The sequence below is a fragment of the Rhinatrema bivittatum genome, chromosome 10 (assembly GCF_901001135.1).
Source record: "Rhinatrema bivittatum chromosome 10, aRhiBiv1.1, whole genome shotgun sequence".
Lineage (NCBI taxonomy): Eukaryota > Metazoa > Chordata > Amphibia > Gymnophiona > Rhinatrematidae > Rhinatrema > Rhinatrema bivittatum.
In genome coordinates, this window is record NC_042624.1 from 93,178,541 (window position 1) to 93,193,528 (window position 14,988).

Consider the following 14,988-nt stretch of genomic DNA (forward strand, 5'->3'; position numbering starts at 1 on the left):
TCAGGGCCATAGTCTGATATAAATATGGAAAAATGTGATTCTTTTTAATTCCGTTGAGCTTCTTTAATCAAAACCAATCAAAATGTCTTTGTCACGACCTCCACCCATCAGTTTCACTTAGAAAGAAATCAGTGCCTCACTCCGGAGACTGAAAGCCTCCGGTAAAATGTAGCATGGGTAGTTGCAATTTATTTTCTGATATAAACGCAGTCCCAAAATCGTGCCCTTTTCTTGGTACCACCAGCACATGTACCTAATACTGAATTCCACAGACACACTTAGCAAATTCTGATGGACAGCAAATTCCCACGGGCAGGGGACAACGTGATTTACCTTTTCCTTTCACTCTTTCTAAGCTACCAAGGAAGAGCCAAACAAAGCAACAAAAAACCAAGTGTGTGCAAACCCAACATTTGCATTGGGGGGTTTTTGGGGGCGTGGAGTTCATTTGGGGGAATTTTGTTACGTGATAGTGTTCCCTATCATGAAATATTGAGCAGTATTTTGTTTGGTGCACATTAAAATTAATGCACATTCTTATGAAACAAAATGAAAAAAAATGTGTAAATCCCTGTTAGAAACACAGAATATGACAGCAGATGAGAACCAGAGGGCCTGTCCGGTCTGTCCACACCGCTTCCTGTTGCACACCATAAGACCCCAGTTGATCTTTCCGTTACTTCTTAGTGGTGAGGGACCCTCTGTGCTTATCACAGCCTTTCTTAAATTCTGCTATTTTTATTGCCTCTAATATTTCCTATGAAAGTCTGTTTCAGGCATCCATCATCCTCTGCAGGAATTAATATTTTCTGATATTACTCTTGAGTTTATCCTTTGGAGCCTCATATCATGTCCTCTTGTTTTGGAACATCCTATCCAAATAACTAGTTACTGTTCCTGGCACTTTTTAGAGGAATATCTTAATTGCAATGAACCTCAATCTAGACAGCATTTGGTTGATTCCCTGTTTGATAAATCAAACAGAACAGAACCAAATTCAATTATACTATTTGTTAGTTCTTCTTGGGGGGGGGGGGGGATTTGATACCATCCAGTTACATTTCATTACAATTTAGATTTACAAAATCAAACTTCTGATATGCAACCCAGTCACAATTTAACTTCAGAGTAGTATATTCTTATATGAGACAAACCAGAGACAAATCTGAATAACTTAGTATTTAGTCCAAAAATATAAAAGCAGATGTTTACATAAATCATTTACACAAATAATCTAGAACAGGAGTGGCCAATTCCAGTCCTCGAGAGCCACAAACAGGCCACGTTTTCAGAACATTCACAATGAATATGCATGAGATACAGCTGCATACAATGGAAGTAGTGCATGCAAATCTATCTCATGCATATTAATATTGGATATCTTAAAAACCAGACCTGTTTTTGGCTCTCGAAGACTAGAATTGGCCACTCCTGAGCTAAGAACATAAGAAGTTGCTATACTGGGTCCGACTAAGGGTCTGTTAAGCCTAGCATCCTGTTTCCAATAGTGACCAATCCAAGATACAAGTTGCTGGCAAGTACCCAAACATTAAATAGATCCCTGCTACTAATGCCGTTAATAAGTAGTAGCTATTGCCTTAACCACATCCTCTGACAATGAATTCCAAAGCTTAATTATGTATTGAGTGAAAAAGAATTTTCTTCAATTTGTTCTAAATATGCTACTTGCTAACTTTAGGGCATGCCCCCTAGTGCTTGTATTATATGAAAGAGTAAACAGCCAATTTACATTAACCCATTCTAGTCCTCTCATGATTTTATAGACCTCTATCATACACCCCCATCCCTTTCAGTGGTCTCTTCTCCAAGATGAACAGCCCTAACCTCTTTAGCCTTTTCTTATAGGGGAGCTGTTCCATCACCTTAATCATTTTGGTCTCCTTTCTCTATACCTTCTCCAGTCAACAATACCTCTTTTGAGATGCAGCGACCAGAATTGAACACAGTACTCAAGGTGCGGTCTCACCATGGAGCAATACAGAGGCATTATGACATTTTCCGTTTTAGTCATCATTCCCTTCCTAATAATTCCTTTCATTCTGTTTGCTTTTTCTACTGCTGCAGAACTCTGAGCTGAAGATTTCATTGATGTTTTGTCCTGGGTGGAAAGTCCTAACATGAAACCTAACATCATGTAACTACACATGAGTTATTTTTCCCTATATGCATCACCTTGCACTTGTCCCCATTAAATTTCATCTGCCATTTGGACACCCAATCTTTCAGTTTCACAAGGTCCTCTTGCTATTTATCACTATCCGCTTGTGATTTAACTACTCTGAATAATTTTGTGTCACCTGCAAATTTGATCACCTCACTCGTCACTTCCCTCACCTGATCAAGAACATAAATATATCACAAGCAAATAAATGAAAATAAAAGACAGACTATAAGCAGAAAACAAAACTTTAACCTAGTAAATTATCAAACTAATATGTTAACTATCTGGCTAAATATAGTCAGTTTATGCTCATCAGTTCTAGAGATCTAGAAGAGAAGATTCATCTAGCAGCATAAATATTGGAGAACTGATGTTATGTGTTCTTTCCCTTCTGGTTTTTCAGTTTTCAATAAACTCTCCTGATAAATAAATAAGTAAATAAATATATATATATTGTTTGCACTCTTTGATGTGTGTTGATTATACAGTAAAACAACATCTTTCTACTCATATGAGATCAGAAAATGTCACTGCTTCCTTCTCAAGGATGTCACACCAGACGGTCAAACACATTCACATCTGGCCTGCTCTTTTGACAGAGAAATCCATAGAGGTTTTCTATGCTGACACTTGGTTACACACTGAGAATGCTGCTGGTATCCTCCTCCTCTCACAAGCCACCTCCCCCTCTGTCCCCGCACAGGCACAGGAATGCCTCTGCCCTCTTTTTCCCTGATTCTCACCCTTCAAATCAAAGATAATGGTCTCGAGTCCCCAGATATACAGGAGAATAAACATACAAAGACAGAAATATCAAGCATTGCCAAAATAACAGAACAGAAAATAACTCCTTCTCTCTCTACCTAGGACAGTTCTTTCCTTATTTCTTTCTGTTTTGCTGTCTATTCCAGCCTTTCCAAAATGATCCATCCCTGGTAATCTGAAACATTAAAATCAATTACCTGCTTTTCACTTTATAGCATATTATTATTATTTTGGTTTTTATATGGCACTCTTATCCAGGGTGCCTTACAATATTGCATACAAAACAAAACAATGCATAATTAAGCTCTGGAATTTGTTGCCAGAGGATGTGGTAAAAGCTATTACTGTAGATGTGTTTAAAAATGGTTTGGACAAGTTCCTGGAGGAAAAGTCCATAAACCAATATTTATTTATTTATTTATTTATTTATTTAACATCTCTTTTATACCGATATCCGTTCGCACATCGCATCGGTTCACAATAAACAAAAACTTTTGGGCGGTGCCCTTACATGTAACAGATAACTTAGTGAACTAGGAAAAATACAATTAACTTTTGGGAGGAGCCCTTACATATAACAAACATCAATGGGTAGATGGGTAGATGGAGTTGCAGAAATCCATTGCTGATTCTATCTACCCCCTGGGATCCTGCCAGGTACCTGTGACCTGGCTTGGCCACTGTTGGAAACAGGATACTAAGCTTGATGGATTCTTGGTCTCACCCAGTATGGCAATTTCTTATGTTCTTGGATCCTGTGATTGTTCTCGTTTGTATTTTGTACTGTGTTTGGATTGGCAAAATTATTGTTTCAACTTATATTTTACTTTTGTTTTATTAGCTGCTATGAGCCATAATATTGGATGGTTTATGAATGAAAGAAATAAATAAGGCAATAGTTCCCTTGGTACAAAAGCTGCCCTTGGCCTGCATAAAATGAGACTTCATCTTGAGTCTTTTGCCACATCAGAGATTATCATTTAAAAAGAAGCCAAATTCCTACAACCAAATCAGCTCTATATTCAAACTCATGAAGAAAAAAATTCCAAAAGTGTCAAAAGCTACAATTTTTAGCACTTCCATACATCTTCAATCTAATATTATTAAAAGCATATCAGAAATGTTCAAACATTTTGGCGTATCTTATCATTTCTTTGCACGTATTATTTGTTTAGTATCTCCTTTTATGACAAGGCAAGACATTTGAATCTCAGAACTCAGCAACCATGCATAATAATTGTATTGAAATGTTTCGATTCAGGACTACTGTGTGGAGCTATAAACATCTGATTAGCCAGTCTAGATGTTACACTTTTGAATTATACGTGATGCATACTCGCCTTTCTTAAAAATGGTTTGCTATAATCTGAAGACATCGGATAATCAAAATAATACATCTGTCACATAACACTGACAGATGTAGGATGCAGATGCCAAAGACTGGTTTTGTTTCTTCACGTAGCAAATAAAAAGTACAGTTTCACATTCAGTTACAGCATTCCCCGGCTTTGCTCTCCAAGAGGCTATGTTGAGTCTATTAAGGGGAATGGGTGACCTTGTAGGTCACTCAGAGTGCAGGGTGAGAAGAAGGAAGTAACAGGGAGCAGAATTAATTGAATTTACACCAGCTCCACAGGGAATCATCCTGGCTATTTCTTGTTCTAAACTACTATAGCTGTCCTGAGACACCAGGCTGGACAGATTGTACTTTTTACAACGGAGGGCATCACGTGCACAATGGCATGACCAGGTTGGGGCTGAAATGAAAAGGAAGCGGTGCCTCTCAAAGGCATACCGGATAACGTTGGGGACCTCTGCTTTCCCAGATGTTTAATAAATCAGCCCTTCCTGCTATTCCGGCTAACATAATGCTGAATGCAGCTTTCACTACTCTACCAAGGTATCCACCAGCAGGTAAAGGTTGCACTTCTGTAATCATAAGATTACCTGAAATACTAATATGCAAGTTCACAATGCCTTGTTTAATACTAGTATTACAGGTGATCTTTGGAAACCAAAGACATAGTATGTGAATCACCCCAATATCTACCCCTTTGGTTTTTGCATGGCCTGCTGTGTAATATTTTAATTAAATGATTTAGCCAAAAAATGTCATCAAAGTCACAACTTTATTGTATGTATCAAAATTTTAACAATGCATGACAATTCTTTCAGCCAATTTAGTCATAGCTCGAATAAGGGCAGTATTCACCTGAATTTTGCCCAGCCACCTCTCTGCCCTATTTCACTACATCTCCTCTCTCTAAACTCCCCCTCATGCACTCCGCTCAAGAGACAAGTCACTTCCATCTATGCCCTTCTCCTCTACCACCAACTCCTGACTCTGCGCTTTCCACATGGCTGCACCATGGGCTTGGAATAGATTTCCTGAGCTGATGCTTCTTGCTCTCTCTCTCACCTTGTTCAAATCCCATTAAAAAAAACCCAACTTTTTTGATGCTGCTTTTAGATCTTAAGCCTGTTGATCCACCTTCAGCCTTCATTAACTAATTTTAACAAATGTCTGTCGACATATACGTTTGTCTTAATTAGATTGTAAGCTCTATTGATCAGGAAATGTCTCTTGTGTGTTGTTTGTACAGGGCTGTGTATTGTCGAGTAGCGCTATAGAAATGTTAAGTAGTACTATAGAAATATTAGTAATAGTAGTATTTATTTATTTTAAAAACTTATATTCCATGCATATCCAAGTATTCAAGTAGTTGTAAGAGGATCAGAGCATGACATGGGAGATATTTCACTGGTCACAAGTTCAACAACTGTGGCCAGCAGCATCGGGCTGAATTGGAGCATGTGCTCTTGGTCTCTGTAGCTAGTGGCATAACGAGGGGGGGGGGCCAGGGGGGTCAAAGCGGCCAGGCACCAGGCTGTAGGGGGCGCCTGGGGGCAGGGGATCTCATCCCATCCAGGAAGAAGAGAAGGCCCGCTGCTGCCGGGGGAGCCCATCCCGTCCACGGCAGAAGAGAAGGAGGCCCGTGGCCGCCAGGGGTGCCCATCCCATCCGGCGGCAGGAGGCCCGCTGCCATCTAGAGCGTGGGGGGCGCCTCCAGCAGCAGTGAGCTGGGACATTCCGTGTACCGCGGGGAAAGGTGCATGCGGCTGAATAGCCATTTCCTCACTCCCTGACACAGCCCTTACTTTTAAGAACGCTGCGCTGAGGGAGAGAAGAGCTGATGCACCTGTTCTGGGTGTCTGAGGCTGCCAGCAAAACAAAGAGAAGGGGGCCTGCCTTCATTGTGTGTATGTGTTATCTGTCTCGTTACTATACTTTAAATTATTGTAAAGCTTGTTGCTATGTTACGTTAAATTGTGAACCGAGGTGATGTTTCTAACGTGCCCCGGTATATAAAAAATCTTTAAATAAATAAATAAAATAAATGTGTATGAATGGGAGCTTGTGTGTGTATGTCTGTGTGAATGAATTGGTGCCTGCCTGTCTGTATGTGTGAGAGAATGGGTGCCTGCCTGGGGGTCTGTGTTTGTGTGTATGTGTGTATGTGAGAGAGAGAGAGAGAGATGCCTGCCTGGAGGCCTGTCTGTGTGTGTATGTATGTGAGAGAGAATGGGTGCCTGCCTGGAGGACTGTCTGTGTATGTGAGAGAATGGGTGCCTGCCTTTGGGTCTGTATGTGTGTGTGTGTGTGAGAGAGAGAGAGAGAATGGATGCCTACCTGGAGGTCTGTGAGTGTGTGTGTGAGAGAGAGAGAGATGCCTGCCTGTTGGACTGTCTGTGTGTGTGAGAGAGAGAGAATGTGTGCCTACCTGGGGGTCTGTCTGTGTGTGTGTGAGGAAGAATGGGTGCCTGCCTGGTGTCTGTATGTATGTGTCAGAGAATGTATGGGTGCCTTCCTGGAGGTCTGTGTATGAGAACAAATGGGTGTCTGCCTGGGAGTCTGTGTGGGTAAAAGCCTGTGTGTGATTGAGGGAATCTGGGGGAGTAAGAGCTTTTGTGTATGTGTGGGGGGGGGGGGGGGGGTAGAGGGTCTTAGAGCTGGGTGTATGCGAGTTTGTGGGTGTGTATGAGAGTATGTGAATGTGAGAGTGTATATGTGTGAGAGAGAATGACCATGAGAGTATGTGTGAGAGAGAGAGGATAAAGCCTATGTATTCCCCTAATCCTTGACAATCTCCGGGTGACTGGTAATCAAGAGTTCCCAAGTATGGACAGCAGTGGCTTTTTTTTTTTAATCCTTATTAGTTTTAATTATTGGGTGTTATTTGATATGTGTACTGTTTTGAAATATATTATTGGGGCTTGGGAAATTTTAAATGTATATGACTCCAATTAATAGAAGTTATTCTATTTGTCGGTAATTTTAAAATATTCTTTTATTAGTATGATTTTACTATTATAATTGATGCTTTATGTTTCTTGATTTTATTTGTTTTATGAGGAATGGTGGTTCTGTTTTTCTATTGTTGCATACAGAGTTTGGCTTCTTGGGGTTTCCATTTCAGTTTTTGTCTGCATATTGCTGGTTCTAATTTGTGATCCTTTATTCTGTATTTGGTGAGGGTCTGTCTGTGTTCTGCATGTGTAATTGAGGTTAAATATTCTACTAATCTGTCTATATTTTAGATTTAGGATTCAGTCAGGAACCTCAAGCCTGGCTTACTAGATGTAAAGAGAAACATATTTGCTCAATGGATCGTACCTTCAATATAGCTGACTTTTTATTAATTTTTTCTAAAATTTTGCTTAAAAAGTTATGTTAAAGGTAAAAGGAAATAGTTAAATAAAACAAGTTTGACATCTGCAGAGCGAGGTTAAATGAAAAAGTGATGTTTACCCACAAATCTTTTCCAAATTCTTGTCTCCTTTAACTTCTTCCCTGAAGCACCTAACACTTGGTTTCTCTATTTGACCTTTCTTTCTGCCCTTCCTGCTCACAGCTGATAAGTCTAGATTTACGCTTTGGACAAAGGCATAAAGGAAAACAAGAACAAAACATCTTGCTACCCAATTTCTTATACGGTTTTGAAATAATGTAGCCCTTTCTCAAAGATTTAATTTATTGTACCTTTAAAAGGGGGAAAATAAAGAGTCCAAAACATTGGTGCAAGCAAAAACGCCTAGAAGAAAGTCTGTGGGACTTTTGACTGATAATGCTAAATCTAAGAATCGTAGCCAAAGTTGTACGGCACCATTCGCAACATGTTTTTCTTGAACAATTTTTCCTGTGGAATATTTTTCTCTCCCAGAAATTGCAGAAAATTAAGTCCTTGGATAAAGGAAGGTGCTATTTCAAACTTTTGCAAGCCAACTGACTTTGTGGACGGCAGTGGCCATTTTGATGTATGGCATTGCCGTACATCAAAATGGCGCCATCTGCTGGGGTCATGCCAGAATTAATTAGCTCTGGTGTTAGTTGAAGAAGAAAAGAAGACGACGTCGGATGCATTGGAGCTGCTCCGAGGCCTGGACTCTGGGCCTCAGCCTGCCCGCAGGCCGAGGCCCAGGTGTTGGAACCCAGCCTCCAGGCCGGACCCTGGCATTGCGTTTGGGTGTAGGCTGCGGCCTCTGCTTTGTGCCTTGACCCTAGGCCTAGGCCCAATGCATCCATTTAAAACAAATGCAACAAATTGTTTCGTGGCTCCCGAATGAAACAAATTGGCCTTATTCATTTCGTTTTGCGTATTCATTTTAAATGAATGCACATCCCTAGTAAGTAACTCTGTGAATTTTTTTTTTTTGGGGGGAAGGGAGGGTGTTTAGTAATCTGTTAACCATCAGACTGGATTTGAATTCTCAAGTTTAACATGTGCCACTGCTCTCCTTATTTACTCAACATGGCAGATAGTTGCTTTCCTTGGACAGCTGCTTCAACAAATTTATGAAAAATATGTTTAGCATTGTGTTTTAAAGTACATTACTAGAGCCAGTGATCATTCCTTTCTCCATCCAGTCCCCCAGCAGCTTTCTTGGCAGAAGAGAAATAAATTCATCTTGCTCCGGAGCTTACTGCATGAAACAAAAGCTTCAAGTGAGAGGGAATTTAGAAATATTCCTTGCGTTAGCTTTGCCATGTAAATTAATACAGCAGTATCCTTCTGGAGAAGGCTACTTTCATATTGCTATTCTAGAGTACTTGTTAAGGTGATACCCTTCTCAGGAATAATTAAAAGGAGACCAGCTGCACCCAGTTGACCAGCCAGAGTATCCCTGTTATTTAGAAAACATCACCTTCTCAGACATTGTGGGGTAGATTTTAAAAGGTTGCACGTGGGCGCACATGTGTGCGCGCTACCCGGCACGCACACATGTACGCCTGATTTTATAACACGTGCGCATGTTATAAAATCCGGGGTCGGCGTGCCAAGGGGGTGCACAATTGTGCACCTTGCGTGCGCCGAGCCGCGCTGCCTTCCCCCGTTCCCTCCCCAGGCCGCTCCGAAATCGGAGTGGCCTATATGGGAACTTCCCTTCCCCCTAGCCTGACCTTCTCACCCCTTCCCCCAACCTTTCGCCCCCCACCCAGCCCTACTCTAACCCCCCTGACCCTTGTCTTTCCTTTTGCACCTGCCTCTGGGCAGGCGCAAGTTGCATGCACTTGCAATGGCCGCTGTATCGGAGACATCTGGTCCCGCCCCGGACCACCCCACCCCCAGACCGCCCCTTTTTGCAAGCCCCGGGACTTACACGTGTCCCGAGGCTTTACGCGCATCGCCAGGCCTTTTTAAAATAGGCCCGGCGCACGTAGGGCTTTTAAAATCCACCCCTAAGTGTCAGCTTTCATGGGTGCTTTGGGTGCTTGTACACCCCCAGATATCTGATCTACCTCCTGTGTCTGCTCTTGCATCTCCCCGACTTGTGACAGTGGAGAGGAGAGACTGAAGAAGGGAGGTAGATCTGAGATTGAGGTGATCAGGGACCCAGAGCACCCACGTAGCTGGCATCTATGACTTATACACATTGCAAGTAGCAGGCTGTTAATGGCAACCATCTGAAAATTGAATACGTTCATATTTTTTTGTAAAACTGTTGCTGAACAGTAATTCTAGCACCACTCGTTTAATTCCGTGCGCAGCAACACTATGCCAAACCTAGAAACTTAATATCTCCATGATATCCTTTTTAGACTATCTGTGTATTCTTAGTAACTTTTGTGTTTGCTGTCCTAATACATGAGGACTCTGCTGGTGGTGTTTTGTTTCTTTTTTCCAGATCCACACACACACACACGTGTGTGCGCCAGCTCCTTTCATTCTGGGTGGGACTTCCTGTTTCTGCTAAGGTCCCCTTCAGCTTGTAACTACATTTCCCAAACCCCTTTCATCTTTCCCTGGCTGGACAGTAATTTGCCACTGATGATGGCAGTGTCCTGCTCCTTCCAGGTCCATCGGAGACTCGTGGTGCAGACCCTGCACCGTTTTGGTAACCCTTCTCTGGTCTGCCACTGCTTTCTATATCCTTGAAAAGATGCAGCTTCAAGAATAAGATACAATAATGCAGATGACTTGTACAGAAGCAACATGTTGGTAATTCTTCTCCCTATTCATCCTAGTACTCCTCCAGTTCTTGCCACTGTCTATTTTTTAGAGCAAAGCAGAGTGACAAGGCAATGATGATAATTTCACTGCAAGCCCCCTGCCAGTCATTTTGTTAGGGAAGGGGGAACATTTTTGCTTTTTTTTTTTTCATTCCAGGCCCCCAAAAGAGCAACCCCTTTCTCCCCGTCCCCCAATCGATCCCCAGGCTCCCCCTTACCTGCCCCTTGCCAGCCAGCAGAAGCAGAGCAGCACTTACCCACGGCTGCCCCCTCTATCAGTTGGCTTCAGCCCTGAGCTTTGAACTAGGATGCTGGCAAGAGTAGACTACAGGGCATAATGCAGTTCAAATGAGGAGACTGAAGCTGGACAGCAGAGACCACTCTCCTCCTGCCAACTGGGGGTGAGGGAGGGAGGGGGAGCAAGAGGGGTAGGGTGGAGGCCTGGGGATCATTTGGCAGATTGGAGGAGGGAGGGCTCAGTCCTGCTACAGCTTTCGCTCCCAGCTCTCTCTCCTTCAGGTGTATGGGAGTGATGTTGCTACTGTGGCCTCGCTCCCTGATCATCTTGTTCTTCTTTGGCTCCACTGTGGAGGGGGTGATGTTCTCTGGCATCATGCAATCTCATTTTATAGGTTGTTTTGCATCTTGCTGGGAGCTGCATTGACTTTCATGTTTTGGCAATAACAGCTCCAACTTTAGGTTTTTTTTTGAGAGATCTTTTTTGCCACCTTAAAAAGTTGGGTCCCTGAATAGGATCATCCCATGAATCCTCTCCTGTTTGGTGCACATCATTACTGCGCCGCTCATCATGTACTGCTCTTTTGGAGTTGTGTGTCCCGTTTCCATGAGTGCACTTTTATGCAGTTAAATGTTAGCTGCCAGTCCCTTGACCATGCCTCAGTCTCTCTTAAAATGCCTTGAATTGTTTGTTGTGCATTTGTTTGAGTACAGGCCAGGGCTATTAGCTATCTATACCAGTATTTCATGCATGAAACAGATTTGCAAATACTGGTTCTCCAAAGTATGTAAATACATCTCATGCATATTTATTGCAAATAGCTTGAAAACCAAACCAGTTGGGAATGACTGATCTACATCAGATGTGCCAGAGAGTTTCTTAAATCTAACCGGTACCAAATAAGAGATGTTACTTTACGAATGGGTGTGAGGCCCAGTTGCTAGAGCGAAAAACTGAAACACAACAAGATTACCAGGTTCAAATCCCTCCTCCAGTTCCCCATGACTAACAGTACAACCATATTGTACCCAGTGCTCAAACCTAGCTTATAAGCTCTTTTGAACAGGAAGCATACCCATGTTATTATTTATCTTGAACAAGTAACCCTGCTACATTAAATAGCAAAATGCTAAGTTTTAGTCTCATATAACATCTTTTTAGCCAGCCCTGGCAGCACTGGCCCCAGGATAGTTAAGTATAGAAAGGCTGGCAGATTGGCGGGAGTCTTAAGGGCACTTGCGTGCTTTGCTTTGAAAAGCTGACTTTTAACTTCCAGTCCCACCCACCCCACTTTCTATTTCTCCTACATACATTTTTTTTTTTTTTTTAGAAGGCAGAGGCCTAATTTTCTGCAGCTTTGCTCAGTTAGATAAAATAGTCCATTTCCTCAATTAATTCCACCTAATTGCCCAGCTGGTTCTGTCCCTTGTTGATTTTAACCCACAGCCTCTTTATGCTTTGTAAGTTGCATGGAGCAGGGACTGTACAGAGCCTTGTGCACACCTTGTAGCGCTATACAAATGTTTAATAGCACTAGTAGTTTATTTGGGAGTTACAATAACCAATAGTAACAATTTTAGTTCAAGAATTTCAGGCATTGTTGTAATTATGATATACCAGCAGGAATATGTAGTCATTTATAGTTATGTCAATATTTATATAAAAAATGCAAGAAAGTAAATAGTAGGGATGTGGGCTGCTGAAATTTTCATTTCTGTTCATTTTTCTATTTTTGGCCTGATTTTCTTTTTGGAGGGGGGGGGGGCTTTGTTTCTTCATTTACATTCATTTTTATTTGTTTTGGTAAATAGTGGACACTTTTCTGAAACTAAAATTAATTTTGGGGGGGGGGGGTGTTTCAGGGCCATTTTGTGTTTGTTTTGGATTTAATAAAATGAAACAAAAATGTTACTTTTCGGTTTGGATTACCATTTGTTTTGAAACAAATGCACAAGGCTTGCACATAGATTTTCAATATGGCGTCATAACGCTGGAACTTAGTTTTATATGTTTGGGTCCCTAAGCTAAACGCTCCCTTTCCTGCTGCTACCACTTCTTCACGTGTGTACTGATAAAATTGCTCCTTTTCGTTCAGATTTCCCCCTCACTTGCATCAGACTCCTCCTTTCATGCCTCTTCCCAGCATCCGCCCTGTTTGACAGCTGCTCCTGTGGAGCGGGGCCACATGGTGCTGACCTTTTCGGCTTCCCCTCCCATTGCTCTAATGGGACACCCCCCCCTCCCCCCTCCCCCCTGGCCACCGAGCGGGCCGGACCTGATTGAAAACCGCACCTCGCCTCCTGAAACTCCCACCTTCCGCATCCACCGTCCCCCTCCCCTTCAGCCTTTGCTCCTTCCTGGAGGGGGGGGGGGGGGGGGAAGGTGATGGCAGAGCCGGTTAAGAGTGACTCACAGCCTCCCATCCAGACAAACAACAGCAGCTGAGCGGGAGAAAGGCGGCTGCATCGATCCAAGCGCGTTTCCATCCACTTCAGACCCAGCCCAGCCCAGCCCCCCACCCGGCTGCTTCTCGGAAGCTTTCCTTCCGCTCCACGCTTCCTTTACCTTGTGGTCAGTGATGCCGATGTACCCGTCCAAGCCGGGGCTGGGCAGGGAATGCTGCTGCTGCTGCTGCTGCTGCCTGCTCCTCTGGCTCTCTTTCCCACTCTCCGTCTGCTGCCGATGGGGCTGATCCTTCTGGTTGTGGCTGCTGCTGCTGGTATACATGATCAACAAGCTGGTACACATGGTGGTGAGCACTAAAAACACAGCCACCCCATGATGCTACAGGAGGGACAAGACAAAAAAAAAGATGATTGTGACACAATCCTGCAATCCAAGCAAGCAAACAAAAACAAAAAAAAAGGATTTAACACTACTCTGCCTCTCTCTCTCTCTCTCTCCAGATTTCCTTTGCCCAAGCCTTGCTAAGGTAGATAATAATCACAATGACAGAGAGAGAGAGAGAGAGAGAGCGATCCTTGGCAGTTTTCCCCTCGCCACTGAAGGTCCTCGCTATGAACATGTCACTTGCTTACACTGCAGTCCATGGGCTTGAAGCAGTTTGACTTTGTGCGTCTCTTTTGGGGAACTCTGATCCCAAGCCGTTCTCGTTATTCTGCTGGGGTTGTGGTATCTGTGGGATTTTCTAGTTTTTGTAAGTTTCAGCTCAATTACGGAGAAGGCAAAAAGTCCAGACGTTTTCCCATGTTTCTATTATATCCGGCGTTTTGTCATAGTCTGCGATCTAGTTCTGAGCATCTTTTACGATGACAAGAAACTCGCCGGTTCTAAGACTCAGGGATCCAGCAATTCCTTTTTTTTTTTTTTTTTAACCTATATCTATATATACATAACGTCTGCCTATAGCCTACAAATAGCCGATAAACCAAGGCAGATTGATTGGAAAGTTTTCTAAAGGTTATTTTTGTAATGTCTTTTGCAGACAATGCACCCCTATCCCCCATGAAAAAGCATGCGCTCCCCTCATCAAATAGAGCTGCCTCTCCCAGCCCCTGTATTTTTGTTTTTTTCTGCACGGGTAAGCGCTCGGGTAATTAGTGGCAACATCTCACTTACCATCAGGGTCTTCATTTTGGGCACCAGCAGGAAGAGAAAAATTCTCAGGCTTGCGCATCTGAGTCCACTTTTTGATTTACTGCTTCCATTCTGGGAGAAAAAAAAAAAAGCCGGTGAGAGGTTTAGAAAGAGGAGCCGGGCAGGAGGCAGAGAAGGCGCTGCTGTTGCAGAGATAAGAGACAGAATTAAAACTGGACCTTCTCCGTGATCTGTGCGCCCGCTCTCTGCCGCCGCCGCCTGCGGGGTCCTAGCGCTCACCCGCACAGGTGGCTGGGAAAACGAGCCTGCATATATCTGCCGCCTGCAGATACCCAGGCTCTCCTGCCTTCTTCCTATTTACTGCACTTTTCTTTCATTTCCGTTCATATCAATCACCATGGGAGTAAAAACAAAGATATGAAAGTGCCTTCTAAAAGTATTACAGGTAATCTTGTAATGTTCTTGTTTTAAATAAAGCCTGCTTGGAAACCCTGCACACTATATAGCACAGTAACCCTAATGCACCAATTACCTGATGGAATTTACACAGTGGGTGACAATATGATTACACACGTTTCTTTTATAGTCCTATTTTTAGCCAATTACTTCCATTTGGATAATTTGGTGCATTTAATGCCTGTTTTCCTTTCATTGATAATATGTTTGGAGTTTTCAGATTCTTTGATTGGAAAGGTAAAGCACAATTCTTCACTTTCAATTTTATGTGAGACCAGT

At 42.7% G+C, this 14,988-nt stretch overlaps 1 protein-coding gene across 2 annotated transcripts in view; it reads right to left on the minus strand.

Moving 5' to 3' along the window:
* Positions 1-14,554, minus strand: part of ST6GALNAC5 (ST6 N-acetylgalactosaminide alpha-2,6-sialyltransferase 5) — a 105,347-nt gene extending 90,793 nt beyond the window's left edge. The window contains exons 1-3 of one of the 2 annotated variants that reach the window (XM_029618252.1): positions 14,472-14,554; positions 14,275-14,364; positions 13,261-13,479 (exon numbers count right to left, since the gene is read on the minus strand). In XM_029618252.1, coding sequence (XP_029474112.1) covers positions 13,261-13,479; positions 14,275-14,289 — 234 coding nt within the window. In that variant the 5' untranslated portion in view covers positions 14,290-14,364; positions 14,472-14,554. The other variant, XM_029618253.1, reaches the window with a different exon arrangement.
* Between the last annotated feature and the right edge of the window lie 434 nt (positions 14,555-14,988).